At 35.1% G+C, this 26,739-nt stretch overlaps 3 protein-coding genes across 12 annotated transcripts in view; 2 read left to right on the top strand and 1 right to left on the bottom strand.

Annotated features, from left to right (window-relative positions):
* The window catches only part of LOC106668417 ((11Z)-hexadec-11-enoyl-CoA conjugase-like), a 77,744-nt gene that overhangs the window by 35,098 nt on the left and 15,907 nt on the right, over positions 1-26,739 (top strand). Inside the window, exon 1 of one of the 2 annotated variants that reach the window (XM_014397132.2) lies at positions 15,042-15,131. The exons of the other annotated variant lie outside the window; for it this stretch is intronic. The gene's annotated coding sequence lies outside the window, so the exon portion shown is untranslated. Of the gene's footprint in view, positions 1-15,041; positions 15,132-26,739 lie in introns of those variants that run through there. 2 annotated transcript variants of the gene reach the window in all.
* On the bottom strand, positions 1,336-17,562 carry LOC106668414 (solute carrier organic anion transporter family member 4A1-like). Of its 9 annotated transcripts, XM_014397128.1 has the most exons (15): positions 17,421-17,561; positions 15,535-15,685; positions 14,268-14,344; positions 13,913-14,093; positions 13,678-13,853; positions 13,293-13,600; positions 11,101-11,242; positions 4,271-4,376; positions 4,086-4,207; positions 3,775-4,023; positions 3,455-3,672; positions 3,244-3,387; positions 3,015-3,184; positions 1,632-1,805; positions 1,336-1,561 (listed from the first exon to the last, which is right to left on the bottom strand). In XM_014397128.1, exons 4-15 carry the CDS (start codon positions 13,930-13,932, stop codon positions 1,393-1,395), a joined length of 1,998 nt encoding a protein of 665 aa, XP_014252614.1. In that variant the 5' UTR covers positions 13,933-14,093; positions 14,268-14,344; positions 15,535-15,685; positions 17,421-17,561; the 3' UTR covers positions 1,336-1,392. The 9 variants fall into 9 exon arrangements, with proteins under 9 accessions (XP_014252614.1, XP_024086255.1, XP_014252615.1 ...); XM_024230487.1 differs by lacking the exon at positions 13,913-14,093 and having other exon boundaries at positions 17,421-17,562; XM_014397129.1 differs by lacking the exon at positions 15,535-15,685.
* On the top strand, positions 7,369-11,656 carry LOC106668416 (ran-binding protein 9-like). The gene is made up of 2 exons (XM_014397130.2): positions 7,369-9,162; positions 9,329-11,656. Exon 1 carries the CDS (start codon positions 7,719-7,721, stop codon positions 9,156-9,158), a length of 1,440 nt encoding a protein of 479 aa, XP_014252616.1. The 5' UTR covers positions 7,369-7,718; the 3' UTR covers positions 9,159-9,162; positions 9,329-11,656.

Below are 26,739 nucleotides of genomic sequence, written 5' to 3' on the forward strand. Positions count from 1 at the left end.
TATATACCTGTCCTGTGAAAGAAATGTAAACTCAATCATTTAATTTTATTCCATTTCTAAATTTATTACAATTTCACAGCAAAATCTCTAGGTATTATTCGTAAACGTCGAGTTTGATGACAAATCAAAAGATTAAGGTTGGAAAAGGAATTAATATTTTATGAGATTATTGTAATAAATACATCAATACCTTGGGGCGTAGTTCCAGGATAGAAATAATCAGACGGCCGAGATCAATGATCAAAATCAATGCACATGATCTGGCAGGATATATTTTTTGTATTGTTATATGGAATAGAGTCAAGGAACTTAAGCCCACATAATGAAGTTGAAATCATTTGAGATGTGGCTTACTGCAGAATGCTTAAAACTTGTCCTGTCCATCAGAAAAGCTGATTGAGCTATTTTGTTCTTGCAATAGAGGAGAAAGATACTAATTTCTATATCTGATTATAGAAGGAAAAAGTGCCCAAGAAGAAGAAGGTGAACCTCCTGGTTGAAGGACTTGCAGGAATGGTTTGGATGTCTTCAACCGGACTATTCTGTGTATTTTCAAAAGTGAAAATAGTGATGGTGATTGGTAACCTCCATCAAGAAACAACACCGTGAAAAGAAGATAGATGGAATGTCCAATACCTACCGATTGTGCCATAAACATTACTTAAAGAATTAATATGAAGGAAATGAAAATAATATGCAAATGTTTATTCCAAATAGCACACATAATATGCAAAATTTAGAGATTTTAATTATTTGGGATATAAAAAAGTGGATGGCTTTATAACTTTATCATAAGTGCATCAAAATTAAGATCTTTTGGTTAAAATGAATAACATTAGCAGTATTCATAAAGGGTACCGTCCAACTTGTGTTTGCCACACTACCATTTCTGGGTTCAAATCATGGTAGATCCCACGGCTTTTTAAATGATAATGACATGAAAAATTTATTATAAAGTGGTTTGACTCTTTCAAAAGAACATGTACACAACTCCTAACTTTTGAGCTCATTTACCATTTTTATAGAGTTCCCATCCATTTAAAAAAAAATTTTCCCATCCATTTTTTGTTTTTCGTAATTTCAGTCATATTACAATAACACTACTTTTTGAGCTATTACTAGACCTAGCTATCTATTATTAGTTTGTCACATTAAAGAAAAGCTTAAAATTATTGTAGTAAAAGTCAAGATATTAATAAATATAGTCAATTATTATTAACAAAAATACAATTAACAAATTACTTTTAAAAGCAAAATTTAAAAATTAATTATTGCATTTGCAGGTAGTTTTGTCAGGTGGAAGGTTGATTATAAAAAATTATTTAATAAATATACTTTTGAAGAAATATAACAATAGATTTTTATTTCAGTTCCCCTTTTATAGATATAGTTTTATAGTTTTTTGGGTTGCCCGGTGATTCCCTTTGCACTCTTATCAAGGATTACAGATTGTTTCACTCTTTTACTATCACTTACAAGTTGGTATTTGTACAAGCGATATGCAATGAAAAAACAAATGAGCTCGAAGACTTTGCAGTTGACTCCAAATAAGGCTATATTTCTGCAAAAGTACAAAATCACACAAATTATTTATTTCAAAAAAGCTTTGTTGAAAACATTCGCTTGCTCACCTTCCGAATTTGCCCTGATCGTATACTATACACGCTCCGAAATCTTTTGGCCAGTATACGCACGCTTGGTCGATCAGAGCCCCATAGATTACAGAGCCTGGCACCGAACCGAATATTCGAACCATTAGCCACTGGATGCCAAGCCCTAGCGATTTAAGATCTGGATGGATACTCCTGTAAATTCACTGCTATTTTAAATAAATCTTTAAGTTCTTTATTAATCAATCCTTCAACCCTTTTCTTACAAATCTAACACCCCCCCCCTCAAAAATGTCTGCAAATACTGAACACCAATCAAGATACTTTATTAATAAAATTTAATTTTTAAAGGGGTAATATTTAAATAAAAGGTATTATTTATTAGAGGCACTATAAAAATTTAGAAATAATATATTTTTAGCAATTCATTGCAATTGTAGGATATTCTGCAATAAAATAGGCATTTAACTTAATATTAAGTTATATAACATTTTACTTTCCATTTTGATTATCTATTGAATTTTTGCATTACACATTTTTTTCTTCGGCTGTTTTAGAAGGTATGTAATTTTTTGAAAGATAAAACTACCATCTTTAAACAAACCCACCTTCTAAAATGGCTCAAGAAATAGTAAAAAATATTTTACAACTAACAAGCTGGTCCGCTTTGCAATTTATTTCATTATAATTAATTAAGGTTTTTAGTTGAGATAAAAAAGTCCATGGCACGAGCGGGATTCGAACCCACGATCTTCGGCTAGATACATCGCTGCTCTACCACTTGAGCTATCATGACCTCGATCCACTCGGACACCAACTTCCCATCTCAACCACACCTTTTGAATTTTCCCTCCTTTTTGCCATTTTTCAAATGTGTAATCTATTTGATTCTTGGCGACAAATGAAATGGCCACGGAGAGCTCTAGTGAAGGAATACTTCATTTTTAACTTATTAAATTCACTAGTTTTGTGGTCTGCTTGACCAATTAATATGTTACAATTAATTAAGGTTTTTAGTTGAGATAAAAAAGTCAATGGCACGAGCAGGATTCGAACCCACGATCTTCGGCTAGATACGCCGCTACTCTACCACTTGAGCTATCGTGACCTCGATCCACTCGGACGCCAACTTCCCATCTCTACCACACCTTTTGAATTTTCCCTCCTTTTTGCCATTTTTCAAAAATAGGTCACGACTGCTCAAGTGGTAGAGCAGCGGTGTATCTAGCCGAAGATCGAGGGTTGGAATCCCGCTTGTGCCATTGACTTTTTTATCTCAACTAAAAACCTTAATTAATTGTAACATATAAATTGGTCAAGCGGACCACGAAACTAGTGAATTATTTCATTATAATACAGGAATGCTTGACATGTCTATATAAGTGTGAAAATATGAATACTCACCTCAGTGTTGCAGTAATAGCAGGAATACAGGCACTGAATGTGACTGTTTGATAGCAGAACACTGTTATAAGAAATATTGTCACTTTCCAAATCTCACAGTTTTCTTCGCATATTTTCGCTGACCATCCTTCGCTCGATTTAGACTTAATACATGAGCAGTTATAGTAAAACTAAAAATCAGAAATTGTCACTATGCTTTTTGATTGCTTTTAAAGAAGAATCACGTTACCTTAGATGATTTTGATATGACACGAAAATCACGACATCCTGCAGTGCAAGGTGAGAAGTATGATGCATTGTTGACATCACATATGGGAAAATATATCGCTTGTCCGCAGTTGCAATTTGCATTGCACTTTTCCTCAAGGCCCCACTTTCTAATTAAATGCCGATTTACATTTTACATTCTACTTCTCAACTTAGAAAAAAAACAAACCCACCCGAAGCAGTTCGATGTTGTCGTTAGTGCCGATAATTTCTACTAAATCATTTGGTACGTTTTCTTTGCAAAAAATTAGCAGTCCAGTCTGAAGAAACCCAGCAGCGCTAGTGAGGGCGATGCAGAGCTTCAAGATGGAAGTGGTCGACAAATTCCACTTTTTGATTACGTACCCTCCAAGGAGTAGCCCAATGAGGCAGCTCGGAATTGCAACCGACCCTAAATCAAACTTTACACATCATGCCAATTCTCTTCTCTTTGAAGTTTTAAACATGAAGAAAAAAACATTATGAAAAATTATAACATGAAAATTATTTTTACCCATTATTGTAGCCACTTTGGGGGAAGAAAAGCCAAACTGTCTCCTGAGTAGCTTCGGCATAAAAGCACCCATCCCCGAGAGGATGATGGCTTCCCAACATCCAGCAAATGTTAGAAACATAAATGGAAAATTTTTGAAAATGTGAAACAACGCTGGAAAGAACTCTTTGAGTGTAGGCTGATCAGACAAAAACGACGACTCCACCATGATACTCTCCTTCATTTTAGATTTTTTCTCTTCTTTCTTAACTATTTAAAAATTTATGTATAGACCAGGAATAATACACATTATTTCTAGCATGCAATCCCACCTTTAAGTTGCCTTGGCAAACCCAGGACAGGTATGGCAATGAAGTAGCTAATACATCCACAGACCAAAAATCCCAGCCACCATGCTCCAACCCATTGAGTACTTGCTGGCGTTATATCTTTTCTGTTATAAAATGTTCATTTACATATTTTATTTTGAAAATTTTTACGGTTCAATATTTCTTACTGTATCTGACTTTCGGGCCGAAAAAAATCCACGTGGACATCTCCTAAAATTCCACCAAATAGATAACCTAGTGCAGGGCCAATTACAGCCATCATGTAATAAATACCTACAATAGAAAAATATTTAACAAAAATGCTTTAATTTCTACAAAAATCATCTAGTTAACAAATATTATTGTGTACAAATAATTATTTAAATAAATTAATTACTATTATGTAATTATTGAAATTTTTAAATAATAATTGCATTATATGTTAATTCTGACTAATCAGAATGAGTGCAATGTGCATAGGTGTGAATCTATTTATTTACACGACTGTATTATATAAGTTTGTTGTTAAATTTGTTGTTTGTAGTACAGAAGTTGTTAGAATAATTTTAGGCTAAATTATATTTTCCCTACTGGGGCTGCTTTCAAAAGCCCCCATTGGTTGAAAAGCGATGATCTCCTGGGCATCTAGCTTATGAAAGAATAAAGTGACACAGCCACCCAAGGGGATAGGCAAACTGCCCTGAGATATAGACCGTGGATCAGCATATCGGGTAGTGCAAACCCTTCAGGGTGGAAATCTGCTCATTGCATTATAGTTTGTTTAGTTCATTTTTATGTACTTAAATTATTAAAAAATATGAAATTAAGCATTAATAGTAATATTAAGTAATTCCATTTGCTTATTAAATTCACTATGAAATCAGCACTTTACAGATGGTATCAAGATATTAGCAACTCCCGGAACTGCAAATGAGCATCAATTGGCTGGTGGCTATTTTTGGGTCTTAATTTTAACTCTGGTGTGCTGTGTTCTCCATCTAAAAATTGGGCGTTTAACCTACAAACTGATAGAAGTTCTTTTTAACCTCTACATCATTTCAAAAAGTCTTGGTGATAACAAAAGAACAAACAAATGCACATTTCCACCACTTTCTCTGCAATTCTTTTTAACAAAATTATGTTACCTGCATTCGACCGGTACTAGTGTTTGAAATTAGTAATTGGACAGTAACAGGCAGTTAACTTGTAGAAAGAGTTCAAAACCATTTTACCATAACCTCCAAAAAAATTAAAACTGTACAACAACTACATCCACCGACTTAAATTCCTAGATTTAACAACTCTTCAAGATCATAGAGAAAGACAAGATCTCATTGAAACCAATAAAATTCTTATAGCATGACCCTTTGCCTCAACTTTTCTCACAACATACATCCTCAAAAAGTCATGGCCACAGTATGAAACTTCAAAAACAGCACTCTCAAAAATGAGTCGGATCAACATTCTTCTCAAACCGTGACGTAGAAAATTGCAAAAACCTTCCTTCAAATGTCAACGACTCAAGATCACTTATATCTATGAACTTGAATCTTGACAGCCATCTTCAATCAAAAATTCCCTAACGTTTTTAATTCTTTCAGTATATTTTAAATGGAATTTCATTGTGAAATTTGTTTACCATATCTAAGTCATTAATATTATATTAATTGTAAATATTTTTGTTTATCTACAAGGATTTTACTTGTCGATGTTATACACTTGTAATTGTTTTGTTTGTTTCATAATATATTGAGTGTTTATTGGCATTTACTCCATTTACTGATGTAACAATAAATTTAAAAAATACTTGATCAAAGGGCTCTTAAAAATTTCATTTAAGATTAATTTTGTATATTTCTATTGGTAACTATTTAAACATTAGTTCAACAAAAAAGTCTAAGACACAATATATAATTCACTAAAATAATTCTTGCTATGTTAACGTTTCTTTGGTATATCTTTTTTTTTTTTAGGTGATTTATTGCTATGTTATGTAGTAACAAATTTCCATTCATGTAAACAATTTTGTAAAGAGGGATAAAATCTGTTTACTCTGGATTGATGAATCAACCAAGAACAATGTTGTACTTTGAGCATTAAGGACAGTAACTTGGAGAAGGGTATTCAAAATTAATACAACAAAAGATGAGCAAAAATTTTTGAATGAAATTTAGGGTACACAAGCCTTTGACTATCAGGCATAGCCTCTTATAAATAGGAACTGTTGCATTTGTTTGCCTCAAGAACACTTGTATTTTGAGCATTAAAAAACTGACTATGAGAAGTGTATTAAAAATTATTACAGAAAGATCAAATGTTATTTAAAGAAAAAAAAAATCTATATAACATAAGATGTGCCAAAAATTTTGAAGAAGATCAGACTTTTATAAATAAAAGTTCGTACCAAAAATACTGTTGTATTTTGAACATTAAGGATAGTTTTTTTTAGTTGAGATAAAAAAGTAATGGCACGAGCGGGATTCGAACCCACGATCTTCGGCTAGATACGGCGCTGCTCTACCACTTGAGCTATCGTGACCTCGATCCACTCGGACACTAACTTCCCACCTCAACCCTACCTATTGAGTTTTCCCTCCTTTACTCGGTCACAATAGCTCAAGTGGTAGAGCAGCGGCGTATCTAGCCGAAGATCGTGGGTTCGAATTCCGCTTGTGCCATTGGCTTTTTATCTCAACTAAAAAAACCTTAATGAATTGTAATGTATTAATTGGTCAAGCGGATCACGAAATTAGTGAAATTAAGGATAGTGACTTTGAGAAGGGTATTCAAAATTATTACAGAAAGATCAAATGTTATTTGAAGAAAAAAAATCAGTATAATGTAAGATGTGCAAAAATTTTTGAATAAAATTTATGGTACACAAGCCTTTGACTATAAGGCATTGCATCAGCCCTTTATAAATAAGAACTGTTCCATTTGTTTGCCGCAAGATCACTTGTATTTTGAGCATTAAAAACTGTCTTGAGAAGGGTTTTCAAAATTATTACAGAGAAATGAAATCCTATAAAAAAAATCAACATAACATAAGATGTGCACAAATGTTTGAATGAAATTGATGGTAAAGAATCTTTTGGCTATCAGGTAGGGCATCAGCCTTTTATAAATAAGAACTGTTGCATTTATTTTCAGTTTTCTTTTATCCACTTGTTTTTCTGTTTTATTAAAAAATCTTCGACTTATAAATAATTTAGGAGGGAAAATTTCAAAGTTGGCCTAAGACGAACAAGCCTGACGTCCTCCAGGTGGAAACAACAGAGATAAAAGTGGATATCGTACGGTTGATAAGCGAGAGCTGGCGCTATCTGAACAAGCTGGAAACAACAGAGGTGTTACAAATGTTAAAATGATAAACAGTCCTGGGTTTTCATAGTTTTTGTTATAGAGGCGATGTTATTTTTTATAGTCGAGCCAAGTTCTTTTCTTATGCTTTTTTGACTCGGAAGTCCGACAGACAGCCCGCAATTTTTTGCTCCTGTAGAGATGTCATTCGACTGAGAGAAGGTTTCAGTTTTTAATTTATATCACACATTTATGTTAATAGCCAAACAAACGGAAGAAAGTCCGTCGAAATCGGAAAATAATTTATTAACACATCTTTGAAAGGGTGGTCAGGAAATGATGGCCGAGGGAAATCATAATACTATGCCCATGGCGATTAGCAATAGCACGAAATTAAGATTGAAAGCCCTCTATCCGAAAGTCGCCGATGTGGAAACTTCGCTTCCTAGGAGTTGGTGTCCGAAAGAGAAGTTCAGCCATATCGGATTGTCCAACGGTGGCCTCAGGGTTCAATTTTTCAAAGGACACAGCGACTCGAACAGGGAAGGTGTGACTGTCAAATCCAATATTTCGATACCGCCTCCGACCGGTCTCTACTACTTCGAAGTCAAGATATTGAGCAAGGGTCGAGAAGGTAACATAGCCGTGGGTCTCACGACGCCTTGCGCCAGCCTACACAGCTTGCTCGGTATGGACAAGCACTCATACGCGTACCATGGGGCAGAAGGCAATGTGTACAATTACAAAACCAACACACCTTACGGGCCTTCGTTTACGACAGGAGACGTCGTGGGCTGTGGGATCAATTTTGTCTACAACACTTGTTTCTACACGAAGAACGGCCATTATCTTGGAATCGCTTTTAAAGACATGCCGAAAAACCTGTATCCCACTGTCGGATTGCATGCGGTGGGTGCGGTCGTCGATGCCAACTTCGGTCATATCCCTTTTGTATTCGATATCGAAGACATGATGAAAGAAATGAAATCAAAAGCTAAAGATATTATCTATAATTTTAGTTTTCCGAGTACCGACAGTGAATATCAAGACATGATGCACAAACTTGTGAGTTCGTATCTTTTGCACAACGGATACTGTGCCACAGCTCAAAAATTCGCCTCTGATACGGGCCAGGAGTTCAACGAAAATATAGAAGCTATTCAAAACCGAAGAAACATAATGAATCTTGTGATTGCAGGTAGGATACAGGAAGCGATCGACAGCACTGAGCGTTACTATCCCGGACTCCTCGATAACAAACCGAATCTCCTTTTCCGGTTGAAATGTCGCCAGTTTATAGAAATGATAAATTCGAGCCGTCAAAGTAACAAAGAAAGTGTTCATAATAACAGAATGAACGGAGATACAGAGACGGAATATATGGAAACTGACAGTAATGGGTATCCGGAGGAGCCGTGCAATGGGCGTCTGTCCTCAGTCGAAAAGATCCTTGAGTTTGGAAAAGAGCTATACACCATGAGTCAACGGCTATTTAGACTGTATGGTAGTAATAAGAAAAACAAATCGATGCTGCGCAACGCCTTCAGCCTCCTAGCGTACTCAAATCCCCACAACAGTCCTGTCGGCTGGCAGCTGGACCCATCCCAGAGAGAAGCTATCTCGGTAGAGCTCAACTGTGCCATCCTCAAAGACAGCAACGCTTCGATGAAACCGCCTTTGGAACTCGCCCTCGCCCATGCCCAAAATCTCCTTAACCTCATGTCCAAATCAGGAATTGGACTCGCCTCTTTTACGGATATCAATGATTATTTATAAACAGGTATTGTTATTAAATTGTTAATTTAACAAATGAAATAAAACCAAGTCATAATAAATTTTGTACTTATGTAATTTTGATCTATTTAATATTATTTGAATCATAATAATCTGTAAAATATGCTGCATAATTATCCTTGTGTGCCATTTAAATTTGTACTTTGTTTCAGTAAACTTTCTTACACAATTTTGTTATTGGGAGCAGCAGTAATTTTGTACATTTCGTAGGACTTTTTTGTTTGTTTTTGAATTGGGAAGTTATGGAAAACAACAGAAATTTTATTTGTGATACTAAACTTTGACTGGAGTGAATGAGAGTATCACAATTTTTAAGATGTTAATTAAAAACTTCTTCACTGGCGTAATTTTATCCAAAATTAAAACAATAAAAACAGCAAATTTTGGTTGAAAGAAATTTTTAACATCAAATTGACAATTATATGTGAATTGTTGGTTAAAAATCAACATCATTTAATGACAAAAAAAAGTTTGTACATTATATAAATACAAAAGAAAAGCTTCAGATAACATTTTGTAACAAGCAAAAGCATATTTATACAGAAGATAATAAGACATCGTCTGTGTAAAAACAAAATATTTCTCAATTTCTGTTTTAAAATTTAAATTGAAAAAATACAGTTTTTAGGATTCTACCAAATCGCAAAAAAACTTAAAATATCAATTTTAGAAAGTGTCTTAGGAAAAAAGTCCTCCTGGATTTAGATTACCTGTTTGTTACAGGGCTAAAATCATGGAACATTTTTTTTTACTCATAAATCCTTTAGAAATTGATTCAGCTCTCTTCCGAGTAAGTGAAAAATTAGCTCAACCCTGTAAAAAATTGCATTGACCTGACACATTTAAAAATTTATTTATGTTATTCATTTTAATCAGAGTTTTTAATGCCTAAAGATTCATGTCTCATTATTACTTATTCAGTATGCTATTTCCGTGAAAAGATTAGGCAGATATATTTTATAAATTAAACACTCCTTTGCTTGAATATATGCAGTATGTTTTGTTTTTGTACTGAACTGACATATGGTCACTTATTGAGTGTCACTATGCCCGTTCAGCAAGAGTTGACCGACTTGCAGACCCACCTATCATCAACTCTTGTTTTTATATTAATGCTAACAAGAAGTGAATGTTTCATAAAGGGTGAATTGATTTAAAAAAAACAAAATAAAATAAAAACAAATATACAGTAATAATTGCAGTGGTGTTAGGAGACAAATAGTTCAAAATTGGTGTCATGCTAGAATTTCAGAATTCACAACAGTTAATAAAAAAAGGCAAAGTTTTGTACCTTTGCTTTTAATGGACTTTCAAACAAACAAAAACTAATAATGTCAGTACATTAATTTTTTTTAAAATTTATTTATTAATATTTTATTAATTAAGCCAGTTGAGGAAGATAATGGTCTCTTATCAAGCTATTTTGATTGAGGGTCGCTCTTGAACTTCAAACCTTGCTGATATGTTTGTATTTAATGACATGTCATTTGAAAAGTTTTGGAAATATTCAACAAACAAATTCTCATGAGTGATCATTAATAAATATGTGATAATATTTTGTGTGATATTTAAATGTTAGAGTGTATGTTTATTTTAATAAGGAATTATCATTGTTTTAAAATATGAATTTGCTACACTATTTATTGGAAAATCGCAGTTTTTAATAACACCAACATTGCATTCTGTTAAAAGTTAAATAATGGATTGTTTCAGTGCATAGTTCATCATGTCACAATTACATTTTTGTCAATTGAAAAGTTATTTTTATAGTATATATATTTTCATCTCTCATCTCTCCAAAATGTGAAAAAAATTAAATTAAGGGCTTTTAACATTTGTATATTATGTTTAATTGATAAGTTTTATTATTATAAAGTTAGTGTTACTTCTGCAAATTAAATTGTATATTTTAAAATGTAATTACCTAAAAATATAGATGATTTTTCCTTTGTTGCCATATCGTCAATGTATGAGACACTGAGGGTGAAAAACGGCGTCGCTCCAACTCCGTGGAGGAAATTGCCCACGACAAGCATGCTGTACATTAGTCGATAATTGTGCACATTCTAAAATGCAAGAATATCAATTGGTTTTTGACAAAAAATATAAAAAATAAAAGTACAGGGGTATAAAAGGAGATGCTGTGGCCGAGGAATAAATTTTATTATATTTTTTTAGAATCGAGACAGCTCTCCTGTATAAATCGATCAACAAGCAAAATGTAAAATTTAATGTAAAAATCGACACTAGAGAACATTTTAGAGAACAGTAGAGTTTAGAAAATAGCGTGTATTCATTTAGTGATAATGTTATACCAATTATGGTTATTGAAACATATTTATACATAACAAAACGCATGTTCTCTGTTAACCTGCAGGATGATGTGTTCCTAATCTCTAATTTTGTACATTGCGCATTGTGTACGTGTTCAGTTTGTAATTATAAAATGAAGATATTAATAAATTAAAGTTATACATGTTGTTTATTATATTTGTTCATAATTTGCACCCTCTGAAGACAAAACAAACAAAATAATTTATTTCTTAGCTATGCAATGGGTTTTAATAGTAAATTAGACAAAGAAAGGATCACTGCCCACTTGTTAATAAACTGCTCAAAAATGGATAGGGATATTTGTAATTTATTCTTATTCGATTAATTTTAATTAAATTAACCCATGTATTGCTATTTATTGTTGTTAGTTGGATGAAACAAAATAGAAAATATAAACCAAAAACAAATTTCATTTTAATAACGGTTTTACTTAAATTAGTCTATTTTGTATTAGTAAACATAAAGATTACTTATTTTGTAAAAATTTACTTAAGTTACTCATTTTAATCTAGTTGTATTCTCATTGAACATAGAAAGACATCTTGAACCGGAAGTGGATATCCCAAAGGCAGTTGGCGTTTCTCAGATCATGGTATTTAGTCCGATTCCGAGCGGTGGTTATCAGCGCATTACGACGCTATGGGAGGACAGAAATACTGTCATTGCTGCAAGACGGAACCCTTTCCAAAATGCCCGCCAAATCCTAAATGAAGTACAAGACGATTTGGCAAGGCCTTTATCAATACAAACGATTCGTAATCGTGGGAAATTGGCCTCACGTACGCGTATGCTTTGAGTTGACCTGCAGCAACAACCTGCCACCAGCAACTCAAGAGAATATGGTGCAGCGAGCGCCTAGAAGAGACCACCAATTGGAATGCTGTTATATTTACTGATGAGTCTCGTTTCTGTCGGTGTAGCGATAGGCGCCGAAGAGTCTACCGAAAACACGGGATGCGTACAGAGTGCTTCTTGGAGAAGGTGGTGTATTGGTTTGGTCTGGGATTGGACGACGAACTGGACTCCATATTGTTGAAGTCAACTTCACAGTCCCTTATGTCCAAGAAATAATCGAGAAATACATCTCTCAAACCGGGGATCTCAATAGCAGGGATTTTTGATTCCTTGATGACTATGCCAGACTTCATAGAGGAAGAGTTGTTCATCAATGCTTAGAAAACTTGGGAATTTTCTGCCTCTAACCCCATTGTCACTAGACCTCAATCCCATTGAGCACGTGGGATGCGTTGCAGGGAAGGCTTTTCGATCACCATCCGCAACCAGTTGACCTGCACCAACTGAGATGTTGCAACATCTATGGAGTGAAATTCCTCATGAAATTAGTGACAACTTTATTAACAGTATGCCTAACAGGTGCACAGAGGTTTCAGCTAACAGAGGACATATACACGGTATTAATTGTTTAAAAAATTATTTTGTCCAATAAGCAAAATTATGGAATTAAAACCTTTTGTGATTTTTCAAAATCCATTAACTAAATTTTCCTTCAGTAAAAAACAATTTCTAATAAATTTTAAGGCAATTTATAATAAAAATGCTAGGGAAAAATAAATACTACAAAATTGGCCATATCCCTATTCATTTTTAAGCAGTGTATTTAAATTTGTAGTACAACTTTATGTAAGTCTAGTATCACAGCACAAGAAGCTGATGGAGAGTTACAGAAAACATAAAAACATGCTAGATTTTTATATGATAAACTTTATCGCCGCTTTATTCTATTAATTATTATAAACTAGTAATAGAAATGAATTGCCTCACCTCCTCACCTCGCACAGCAGCCTTCGCGTTGTCCGTGCAGAGGTCAGATTTCGCCGGACGGTACGGCCCTGTCAAAAAAGCCGGCATCGAAAATATGAGTGAACCAGTTCCGATGATCATGGTGCCGAAGCCGATGTATTTCGGCCTGTTGGAGGTCTTCGCGCCTCCGAAGAAGGTCACCGGGATGAGGCAGAGGACACAGGCAAAATCGAACACGCCCATCATTATGCCGGAGCTGAGAGAAGAGAGTCCGAATCTGATCTCGATCATCGACGAAAAATGTCGTAGCATGCCGTTGACGACAGTACCTGGTCAAAAGACGTTTTTAACGAATAAAATATTCCAAGAAATGACTTCAAGACTCGATTTTTCGATATTCACTTACCTTGTAATAAAGTCTGCAGGCAGAGGATGACCAGAGCGCCATAGGGCGTCGCTAGGCACTGAAGACTATACGGTGTGAACATAAACCATCCGTAGAGGGATGTTTCCGACTTGAGACGGGTATTGGACCTTTCCATCTCTGCGGGTCGAGGATTGCTTTGCCAGAAAAGACTAAAACTTTATAGAAAGATCGTAATTAAAAAAGAAAAAAAAAAAAAAAAAAAAAACAAATATACCTGCGAGTGAATGAACTCATGTTGAACTGATCTTCACTGATCACTTTTCCATCTATTCTCACTCTGATTGTATGATCCCAAAGTGATGATCAGTTTTAAATGAGAACAAATTTAGTTCGAGCAAAATAATATGAAAAGTTTTATAACAGAAACGTGTTTTTAAAACCTTAAACATCCATCCCTAAAATTTTAAATCATAATTCTCAAATTGCTCGTTATCGCCTGGGAAAAATTAAGCAGAAAATGTAATAATTTTCTATAACGTAACTGAGAAATTTACTTCCTCTCGACTCTATTTTGTTTATTGTATTCAATATACTTAATAAATTCAATACCAAAATTAGGTAAAACTTACTACTGTTCTGCTCTCCTTAACTGTGCCGAAACGAACTCAAATAAAAAGAAAACTATGTGCTGCATCAGCTTCTGTAACTATTTTTCAAAAACATTTTAAACCAATTTCACCACTTTAGTAAAACTTGAAAGTATTTTTAATTTATTAAACGGTTAAATGCTTAAATTTGAACGTTTATATATTTTTACACAAATTATGAACTATCGTTGCTTTCGGAAACATGTGGTTCGACATTATTTCAGGTGTGACGCCGTTAAATTTTTTCCGACAGTTTTAAATTAATTTTTATTAAGAATTTTAAAAAATCTCGATCGTTGCCAACGATTTTGGGAAAAGAAAAATATGATTCCCCATCGAGATCATAGATCAATAGACGTATACTTTTTTTTTTTAAATATTTCTGTAGAAAATAATAAATCAAGTGCAGCATAAATCTCTCTTCAGAAACCTACGAGTGGAAAATAGTAAAATAACAAAATTAGTAGAAAAAAATGGAAAAAATTCATACATTTGAAGTTAAAAATTATTTAACTGGTAAATTTATAAAAATATTAATCAATCGTCAAGCAATCGTCAAACGCAATGTCGAGGCGAGAATGGAAATTGCAAACATATTTTCGTTGCGTAACTTTTTGACCCAATTCGGCTCAAAACGATTCCGAAAAAAAAACAACAATGAAAAGCACGTTTACAAAACAAAAATGTAATAATCTGAAAATGCAAACCAGGGGTTTTTCTTCCTCACTCCCACTGACCGTCTTTCGTCCAAGTCGCCTAGTTCTTAAATTTGATCAGGGGTTCGTGCAGTTTAGCCGAGGACTTTGGAAAACGTAAAATTTTGAAGTTTAAATTCCGCTAAGTCAGGTAAGTTTACAGCAACTTCACTGGTTCGGCTATTTTAAGAAATAATTCTTTCAATCGGTACCTTTGTTTTTGTCCTTTTTCGTCTAAAAATTTTTTAACATATGAACATATTGTCACAAACTTGAAGCAATTCGATTTAACTCAAATAATTCAGATTTCAATTTTTACGCGAACTCTTGTTATTCACCTATGTTCGGTTTGAAAATTTGCTTATTAATCAAATTTGTCTTGAAATATTGTCTCGGTTTCTAAGGTGTGTTTTTATTCCAATAATAGAAGGTGAAAATCTTCCCCGAGGCGTTTTTCCCTATCGCCCCCTGAGAAGTGCTCAGGCAATTTAATGGATCAAAAGGCGTTAACCATCTAAAGTTTAAGCATAACGTTTGAAAACATGGGAAATTACTTAAAGCGACTTCCTTGGGATCCGTGTACACTGGATAAAATACACAGAGGCATCTGTTCGATCATCGGGTTTTCTCCAGAAGATCAACGTCCTACATAGCCGCACATATTTTTTGTAAAGTAGTACATTCGCTGTTTACCTTATTAAACTGCTAACAAACAAACATTTTATAAAATAATTCCCCTTTTAAAAAAACTATGTTTTTTCGTAGATACATATTTTGAAAACATTATTCATAACTGGTTAATTATTTAACTTTATTCGAGAAGGGAACATACACTGACAGGCAAAACTTCTAATATAACTTGATTTGTATATATTATTCAAAGTCTCTTGTTTTTTAACATTTAATAATTCAGGTTTGTCTAAAAAAGTTTAATTTGTTTGTTACATTTTTGCTTAACATTTGAATATCCTAGTATTTCCTCCTCTTGCCTTAAGCCTTAATTACATCTCGAAGACTCCTCGGCATTTTACTAGTCTGGAAATGACTCTTTGCTGGAGGTTATCACATTCTTCACGAAGAGCGTGGAGTGTATCAGAAAGTGATGGACGTGCTCTTATTCGTTTGTTGAGGTTATCCCATAAATGTTCGATGTCCAAGTCTAGAGAGCGGGATGGCCAGTCTAAGATCCTGATGTTTGCTGGTGAAGGTACGTTTGTACTATGCGAGCGACATGTGGACGGGCATTTGAATAAGATTATCGCTGATTTCATCGAGGATAGGCAACGCATGATGTTCCAAAATTTCATCCACATAACGAGTGGCCAGGTCAGTCAAGAGTCAAAGACCCTGCACGAACAACAACCAACTCTGTGCGACTCTGCGTTCAAATTCCCGTTCATACCCATCTCTGACCTACGTTGAAAAGGTCTACTCTGGGAAAAATTACAGGCTTCGTACCTTTAATTTCGTCTTCTCCACACTTTCACGCCCATCTCGAGATCATAGAGCAAATCTACAATCTAAAAAGTACAGAAGACAAATCGTCCAAAGACAAATGGAGCATGTTGTGTTCTCGAGCAAATGCGAGCCGTGCAACTCTGTGTTCTGGTCAATTCTGGTCCTCTGGCAACAGCCATCAGTCCATACTGATTTAATCTTCTTCGAGCAGTGCGTTCATAAATTTGGAAACCTCGAACTTCCTGGAGCTGTTGAATCGCTTGAACAACAGTAAGTTTCGCAAAATTCTCAATGTCAAAAAACGGTCATCCTGCGGTTCTGTTAGACTAGGACGTCCAGAACCGGGCCTTCTATGGTGGGACCCAGTTTCTCGAAAACGTCTAACGGCGTCTCGCAGAGTTTCCTGGTGAACTCCGATGGCAACAGCCGCATACCTGATGGCACGTCCATCATAAGTGCCACACCACGCGCAACACCCTCAGCACTAAGTGGCATTTTAAGTTTAAAAATTGAAATTCAGAAAACAAAGATGAAAACTAAACAGTTTATTGCTTCAGAATTCCAATGAGACTGAATAAACATTTTCAGTCCCGTAAAAAGTAAACATTGAAAAATCCTTTATCCTTGTTTTGGAGTAAGGATTAAGTGTGTTTACCTCTAATTGATGTTCCCAATTTAAAATATAGCATAAACAAATATTTATTGGTAAAAACAATGAAACAAATTAAGGGCAGAATTTGCTTTTCTCGAGAAAATGAAAAAAAACAAAAACAATTGGGTAGAATTTTTTGCCTGTCAGTGTATATTGTACATGCAGACATACAGAAAGAGGAAGAGATCGGAAGAGCCTGAAATAGAGAGGAAGTTGAGAGTAAAAGAAAGGGAGGGAGAGGGAGAGAGAGAGCGTAAGAGACTGCTAACAGATTTCAATAACTTTTTAGGCAAATATGCTGAAATTATCTATCTACTGTATCATATCTACCAGTCAGTTGCATATCAATTGTAGACTCAGGAAAAACAACGATTTTCTTGACTTTAACGGTGATGAAATCAAAATTCCATATTTTCATGTGATTTTAATTTTTAACTGCTTACTTAGCACGAATTTTGTTTAACATGTAAGACATATGTTGGCAATATTAAGTATTTATGTAAAATGGAACTAGGGATATTAATAATGTGATCAATTTAACAATACTGTCCATAGCTTGGCAAAATTTAACCAAAAACAAGCAGCAAACCATCTTTGTCATAAATTGACCAGTTTGAGAACCCAAAAAAGAGAGAATTTTTAAATACAGAAAAAACCTTGAAAATTTGAATAATTCTAATTAGACACAAGAATGACTACAACGTGTACACAACTATGTCTGAGTTCTGATGTCGACTTACACAATACCGTAAAATATTGTTAGGCATTTTCCTCCAAACCGCAATATGCATTTCCAAAGGCTTCCTTTCCTCGTTAGGAGATTTAAATTCGTGCCCTTGAAACGGAAAACATAAACGAAATACATTTCTGTCTCATTAATTATTTAATGGTGAGTAATATTAATAATAAATGAACATAAGGAAATAATTCAAACAAAATTTATATAAGGTAATTGATTAAGTCAATGTATTCAATCATTCAACAACTTCAGCTTATATAACAAAAAAATAAAAAAATAAAAATAAACCTTTAATAAGGTATTGGATGAGATAAAAAAAGTCAGTGTCACGAGCGGGATTCGAACCCACGACCTTCGGTTCTCAACCAATACCTTACTTAAAGATTTTTAAAGAATTTATTTGGTCAATCGGACCACGAAACCTAATGGATTAAAAAAAAAAAACTTTACTAAGACTATAATTTTTTTTTTTTAATAATCGTCGTTTTCCGTGATTTTTTTTATAGCTCAAAGGGTACCAACTTTTCCAATCCAATTTTTTTTTGTTTTTATTTGTCTTATTAGCTATCTTTTCTCAGTCTTCTTATGGCACGACTAAACGACTGTTGTCTTCCGATTCTTCTAATTCACCTAATATATCTTCGATAAAAATTATAGGTTCGATATCTTGCTTGTTGTTACCATCCCACAAATTAAAATATATAGATATAATATTTATACACATTTTCATAATTCACAATCATACTAATTTATTAACCTAAACTACAACTAAATCGGAGGTCGGAAGATTAAGATCTTGCGGCCTCCTTTCTTTCACACAATAAATACATTCAAACGGTATTTAAAAATTTCACTCATACACTATACTTTCCTAATCTAAATTGTTTGACGGGCCTGTGGAGTACTCGATATTCCTCGACAGCCACGTCCTTTCACGCATCACCTCTCACGCTAATAAATACATTCATTCTGGACAAGCCACTACACTTCGGAAGTATAGTACCAACGAAATGCCCCGTCCCTCTCATCATACTACAAATATATAACATACCTATAATAATTTGGTGGGCTTGTGAGTACTTGATATTCCGTCACAGCCACACCCATGCATACTTCGACATTCACGCAAATAAATACATTCATACAAATAGGGGGGATATACCACGTGTGGTGGGTTATATATAGCCATACGCATTTATTAATTTTAGGTAATCAATGACCTTTCGTTTATAATCACTAATCACTATTGTGCTTAAGTACTTTTGTTATGTCATTGGGAAGGCCACACCGTGCTCTGTGCGGCGCTAGTTGTTCGCATTCTTCCAAAATATGTCTTACTGTTACCATTGCGCCGCACATGGGGTTTAGTAAATATTCGTTAAAAAAATTAAAATTTCATGGAGAATTCTATTAAAATCATACAAGCAAAAAATTTTATTTACATATTTTAATAATTCAAATATTTGTTATATTTAATACTAAATATATATGTACAGGGCGATTCACTACCGGTACGGCAAAGTTCGTCAGATGCTTTCCCACCTCAAATGTAACAAAAAGTTCATATAAACCACGATCCGATTCTCAGCCCTTCCGCAGATGTCGAACATTTTACGCTTTTTTAAACTATCTACGGTTACTTCATAAATCTACTCGTAGTTCTTGAACTATTCAGTTGTGGGGAAATGAAAATAAGTATTGACAAGAGGATCGATGGCGGAATATCGAGTTATCCATCACCCTAATTGAATGAATGGGTAAATAGGAATGAATGTATTTAAGAATGTACGTGAGTAGGAATGGGTTTGAAATGCGTTGGGTGCTGAATTGACCTAGCTACAGCACCCCTCCTCCACCGGAGATCAACCTCGGTTGCTGCACGGATAAGAGGTCTGCCCTCGGACTGACAACCCGGGTGACTCCCGAGTCTGCCGGCAATTTAGCATAAATAGCAAAAGTCGGAATTGCCGGGGGACTACGAGAAGCGAATAGACTCAACTTGGCACAATGTACGTACATGTGCGGATTTGAACCTATAAATCCAAATCCAAATTATTATTAATTTTATTGATAGTCAATTGATTTTCGTTGTATCTTCCTCTGCCGGTTTTTCTGCATTGTTGACGTTCAATTCGCGTGTGGTTTGAATAAATGACCTGCGTGGCCCACTTTGAAAGCTAGGTTACAACCAGAGATAAAATGACCCGATAGCAGATTTAAAATGATTTCACCAGGGTTTTTTTTATTCGTAATGGTGGCGGCCCTCGTTTATTCCTAACCTCTTTGTTAAATGATGCACAGGAACTGAGCCTTTTACGATCAGTTGAATTTCATACAGCTAGCTGACTCAGAATCAGACTACATTCCCGATACGCCATATTTCAAACCGTTAAAAATAGAAAATACGGTCTAGAAGAGACATACATCTTTTGAACTACAGTATGATTTGTAGTGATTATAAATTGGATGTACATATTTACAAGAAGAAGTTTCCCTTGTACAATTAACAATTTTCTAAAAAATATTTTAACAATGAAATAAATAGAAGTGTTTAATAATATATGAATATCATGGTCTATGTGCCAAAAGAACAGACCTATATTACATAATGACCATATCGCCTTTACGGTTGTGCCATACGGAAATAAACATCTGATTCACAAATTAAAAAAGTGCAAATCATTTAGAATCATATGGTTAATAACAAATGCTCCCAAAATATCCATAATGACTTGGACATCCCTAACATTAATGCGAGGAACACACTTACCCGATGCTACGCCATGCGACGCTACCCGATGCAAATCCAAACTCCGATTTTCCATAAGTGTGCATTACCCCCGTGTAAATCTGCCCGATGCTATACCATGCTACCCTACTCTACGCGATCCCCACTGTCCAGATTTTCGTCGGGTCGCATCGATACAGTCGAAGACAAAAGAACCGGACACTCATATTTTTATTCAAACTATGTGTATATTGTCGTTATATTAATTACAACATACTTATTTTAACATAAACCAAATTAACCGAGATCAACAATGCGTCAGTTTTTACAAAAAATATTTTATTATGATGGTTAGGAAGAAAATTTATCAAAACACCGGAATACTAATTATTGATAGAATGAATTTAACTAACAATTTATTTCATGGTTTTGCTCATAAAATTACACCATTTTCCTCGAGTAGGGTCAGAACAGGACACTTATATTTTTGTAGTTTTTTTCAAACTATGAATATGTAATTTTNAACTATGTACATACATATATATACTTTTGTAGTCATATCAATTACAATTCTTATTTTAAGATAAACCAAATTAACCAAGATCAAAAATTCATTAGTTTTTATAAAAATTATTTAATTGTGATGGTTAGGAAGAAAACTGATCAAAACACCGGAATACCATTTTTTGCTATAATGAATTTAACTAACAATTTATTACTCGGTTTTTGCTCATAAAATTGAACTAACCATTTATTTCATGGTTTTGCTTATAAAATTACACCATTTTCGTCGAGTAGCGTCAGAACGGGGCACTCATATTTTTGTAGTTTATTTCAAACTATGTACATATATGTAATTTTGTAGTCATATCAATTACAATTCTTATTTTAAGATAAACCAAATTAACCAAGATCAAAAATTCATCAGTTTTTATAAAAATTATTTAATTGTGATGGTAAGGAAGAAAACTGATCAAAACACCGGAATACCATTTTTTGATATAATGAATTTAACTAACAATTTATTACATGGTTGTGCTCATAAAATTTAACAAACAATTTATTCATAGTTTTGCTCAAAATAATGCATTAATTTTTCAGAAATCGTGAGATGCGGTCTGGTGTGATGTAGGTTTCAGAAAAACATTTTCTTTATCGTGCCAACGTTTCGATCTTTATTGAAATCATCTTCAGGCCCTGGTATTTAAACACATTGTTTAAATTTAATTCAATTAAATTTATTTAATTTATACTTTGATTAAACATAAAAAAAATATTTATTTGCATTATATAAATTGACTTTTATACAATGCATTTATACTTTTGCAAAAAATATTTTTTATATTCAATCGAAGTATTTCTACTCACTCAATATATATACATTGATTAAATATAAAAAATATTTTTTGCATTGTATAAATTCACTTTTTTCCACAACCTACATGTTTTTGTTAAATTTAAACAATGTTTGTAAATCCCAGGCTCTGAAGATGATCTCAATAAAGATCGAAACGTTGGCACGATAAAGAAAATGTTTCATCACACCAGGCCGCATCTCACGATTTCTGAATAATCATCGACAAACGGTAACTAATCACCACACATAATGCATTAAGAACAAAAGAGGCGTTGCGATTGTGATAATGATTTGTGATACACGCTGTGTGACGTGGCGTGCGCTTGACGTCGCATAGATGTGCACACTCTGCCAAAACGTGGCAAGGCGTCGGGTAGCATCGGGTAGCGTCGCATAGCGTAGCATCGGGTAAGTGTTCCCGGCTGAATGCGGTAATCGACACCTACAGCTGATACCACCGGTTCGGCACAAACGGATGCAAGAAATTGACTAGACCCAACCAACTTTGAAAACTACCTAAACTCGTGTCTTATTACTGTTAAATAATTAATTATCGCCAACTATTTTTACCTGCATTGCGTAAGCTCAATAATGTTTAAAAAGAAATTTAAAAAAGTACCAGCATTTACAATGTACTCTAAGAATATAACGTAATATAATAAATCTAGTGTTGTTACTATAATCACCCAATGGATGTATCTATTAATTATTTTGATTAGCATCAACCGTGTGGTTCTGTCCAAGATTGACAATATATGAAAATAATATCAGAGGTAAATTTTTTCACGAGAATCCAAATTTGTTTTAATCTGAAATTCGTTGTCATGTTTTATTTTAATCTGGAAAAAACTGGGTCAAGGGAGGAAGTCTATACCGATGGATCTGGGACGCAATCAGGTACTAGAAGAGTTTCAAAAATCAAGCACTAATACCTCCATGGGCATCAACAACAATGCCTTCGAAGCCATGGGTCAGAGTGATGTACTCAATTCTGAACTGGCAGTACAAAATTAAAGCTGAATTAATGACAGGTGCTACGGCTAAAAAGGATAAACTCAAGGAGTGATAGTGCTACCAGTAATTGGCATGAGAGGAGGCACGTTCACAACACTTTGAACGATGACCCCCATTAGTAGATTATGCAATAAGGAGGATAAAACTGCCACCCATATTATCTCCGAGTGAGAAGCTACCGGTCAATGGAGATATAATCTAGGTTAAATAATGTAATTTAGATTGCAGAAACAACAGTCAATGACCTTCTCTAACTTAAAAGAAAATCCGTGTCAGTTGAATTGAACTAAGAAAGTAGGAAAACACTAAACCCCCGCTACTTAGATCCTCATCATCATCAGCCGTACCACCTAATATTAGATAGCCAAGCAGATATAAGATCAGAAAATACGAATATGACTTTCTCGTGGTTCTGAATTATGAGATGATGAAAGGAGCCTAGGACGTGGGGGTTTATGTTCCCCAAGCAATGCAGCCATCTGGGTTATTGAACTTTCCCAGTTCTTGAGTTCGCTATGTCGATTCGATCCTTGAACTACAAGAACAGATTAAATAGGTTTTGCGCCTTAAGACTCGCTGAAATTGATGCCAGACCAGGAACTTCTCATGCCATCGGATAGCTTCATAGGATAGTAGATAAGATAGAGTGAGGTAGGATTCTCTCATTGGGCACAAAGTTCAAAGCATCGTGAGATACTCTTGTGGTATGCGAGGTGATGAACCTGTAGTTTAGGGGACCGCGCTGGCCGAGTTGTAAGTATGGTGGTAGTCTCTCGGTTCTCGACCCCCGCGGTTCTGGTTCGATTCCCATCCCCTGGCCCTTTTGTCACTAACCCAAAACTATACGCATCACATATAAAAAAACCTGTAGTTTGGTCGTTTCCTAACTGTTTAGCCTGCCTATTCTCGTTATTTGATCTGTCAGATAGTGCAGGGTCCAAAACAGTGAGGTTAGAAGACCAAAATGATCAGAAACGACCAAACTACAGGTTCATCACCTCTCAACCAAGGGAAATCAAACAACGCTCAATCTACATGCAAGATTTTAAAGCGAAGGAAATAATGAGAGAAACCAGGAAAACTCAAATTCAGACCCGTTTTCTTGACGCAATACTTGGGAAAAGGCGTATGTAGGGAGATTCTTAAAAGAGCTTTGTGTACAAGCTGTGGTGCTATACTTCGCAAGAGAAAATGTTTAGGGTCTTATAACACAGCCGACGCAGAAACACCGTATAACATAACCCTGAACTATTTAATCAATCGATAATCGCCGCTTATGAAATTAGTTTACAGCGTACCTTTGAATTAAGCAACTGGTCATCAATACGTATCAAATTAAATTGCACGTGTTTGGTACGATCAATATTATTCGTTGACATTGTTTTCGAAACGTGTCAACACTACGACCTCTAATCAAATTTTATATCCGATACCCTTTCAAAATGCGATTGCCGTAATTGGGTACATAAGTCAAAAGGAAAGTGAAAACAACCAATTACACTTATTATGTACATATATCTATTATGTCGAGTTTTATCGTGTGCTATGAATAAACAGGGCTCGCCACTTGTGTGTCGCGAAATTACGTCAGTTCCATTCAAAGCTGATAATTTTAAAAAATTATAAAATTCGAAACATACTCTTAAAAAACTTCTACTACTGGTTCTTAATCAAACAAATAATTACATTAGCGATTTCAATGATTTTTTCCACTCGATCTTGAAATATCAAAATATAATATTATATTAATAAATGGAAATAACGCTAATCATCTTAATAATGATTAATTTCAATTTTTTTGATAAAAAACTTCATGGTTTTTTAAATTTTCTGCTTTATTTTTACATTAAAAATAGGAAAAGTTTTTTGTAAAACAACAGAAATTATAATATAAAAAATATAAGGTATTTAAGAAAAATTCATGTTAAATAAATTTAATGTAAAAATAGTTAGGGATGGTTAGAGACCCTACTAATGATAACCTAGCACTCTGAAGTACCATGGTCTGAGACCAGGTTGTAAGTTGGGCTGGGGTGGTACAACTGACACATAATATCGCAGGTGTCCTAAGGTCAGCTCAGCGAGGACAGAAACCTCGCGAAGAGCAAAAGGGCAAAAGCCGGCTCGATCCCGTTGCTCAGTGGACATAGGGACTGCGAAATCAAGCGGTGTCAGAAAAGATGCCACAGGGATAACTGGCTTGTGGCGGCCAAGCGTTCGTCGCTTGGTGATCCTTCGATGTCGGCTCAGTTTTACCATTCTGATGACACGTCATTGCTGTTGTAATCCTGTTTAGTACGAGAGGAACCGCAGGTTCATTCATTCAGTCGGCCGGCAGGTTGTGCGAAGTTACCATGAGATTATGCCTGAACGGTTCAAAGGCAGATTCCCGATGAGCAATAATGCGCTGTGAGTCTCGTGAGTCGAAAGGCTCAAAATCATGCGACCTTATGCGGCTCGTTTACAGGCCGTTGCAAGACCCAAGTGGATGAAGCGCCCACTCCGTCTTAGCAAGGTTCACACTTCGGGGAGTGTTGTACTCGGGAGAGCAGTTGCGCCTCGCTATGATCTGTTCAGACTCAGCCTTTTCTTGGGGGATTCGTTTGTGACGAAACGGATCGAGACACCTCCCTCTATCTGGGGGAAACACGGACCAAGACTAAGTACTTCCCTTTCTCTACTCGTGTTTGTAAAACAACAGCAAAATACCGAGAACAGGTAGACACGGGTGTCCGTAAGATTCGCGTTGCAAAGGGAGAAGGACGTCACCTGGAAGAGGGGACTCTTCGCCGACGGCTTTAAAAGAGTGGAATCCTGCGCGACGCGAGTTTGCAGGTGCGTCAAGTGTTGCGATCGTGACATGTGAGAATGTGGTCTCCCGGTCAGGAACATCGGGATTCGTAGGAGCTGTGTCACGATCGCTGGCCTTCTTCAAGCTGTCTTCAGGAACAGATATACAGCGAAAGAAAGACCCCGACGACGACAATGACGCATCGTAGGTGTGTGCGTCGGAGAGCGTTTTGGTCTGTTGTAGTGAGAGAGCGAGAGTCGAGAGTATTCGTGGCTCGAAAGGAAGGATAGATTATAGATCGGTACTGAAGGCGGAGGATTCTGTCCAAAGAAACGGAAAGAATCCTCCAATCTCTGCGCCGGGTAGGGTACACCCGGGACAGGGTTAGTCAGGCGTGGTGCCGGTGCCGAAAACCGGATGGTATCCATCATCATTCGAATCCCGCTCGTGACACTGACTTTTTTATCTCAACTAATACCTTTCATAAATATCAATTAATTGAAAAATCGGACCACGAACTCTAATGGATTTAATAAAGTTAAATAAAGTATATCTTCACGAAAGCTCTCCGTGGCCATTTCATTTGTCGCCGAGAATCAAATAGATTACACGACATTTAAAATGGCAAAAAGGAGGGAAAATTCGAGAGATGAGGTTGAGATGGGAAGTTAGTGTCCGAGTGGATCGAAGTCACAATAGCTCAAGTGGTAGAGCAGGCGCATTTACCGAAGGTCGCAGGTTGGAATCCCGCTCGTGGCATTGACTTTTTTATCTTAACCAATACCTTTCACAAATATTAATTAATTGGATAATTATTGATTTAAAACTGAAATCTCTAAAGCTTTCAAAAAGGTTTTATTTCCAATATACTTTTTTATTTTATCATTTTTTGATAAAATAATTTATCACCCTTCAGATAAATAGCTGATAATTGATATTTTAATTTCAGTATTAATATTAATCTTATACATGCAATTTTTCTGGCGGGAGTATCGTAAAATTTATACATACCCAAATACA

The sequence above is a fragment of the Cimex lectularius genome, unplaced genomic scaffold (assembly GCF_000648675.2).
Source record: "Cimex lectularius strain Harlan isolate CLEC.00 unplaced genomic scaffold, Clec_2.1 scaffold36, whole genome shotgun sequence".
NCBI classification, from domain to species: Eukaryota; Metazoa; Arthropoda; class Insecta; order Hemiptera; family Cimicidae; genus Cimex; species Cimex lectularius.

What these genes read in the sequence shown, in the direction of transcription:
- LOC106668416 (XM_014397130.2), top strand. Translation starts at nt 7,719, where the DNA reads ATGATGGCCGAGGGAAATCATAATACTATGCCCATGGCGATTAGCAAT.
- LOC106668414 (XM_014397126.2), bottom strand. Translation starts at nt 14,332, where the DNA reads ATGCAGCACATAGTTTTCTTTTTATTTGAGTTCGTTTCGGCACAGTTA. An exon ending in CTGCTGTGCGAGGTGAGGAG is followed by an intron (nt 11,243 to 13,292) that starts GTGAGGCAATTC and finishes CTTGCATTTTAG; the next exon opens with AATGTGCACAATTATCGACT. An exon ending in TTTGCCAAGGCAACTTAAAG is followed by an intron (nt 4,024 to 4,085) that starts GTGGGATTGCAT and finishes ATTTTTAAATAG; the next exon opens with TTAAGAAAGAAGAGAAAAAA.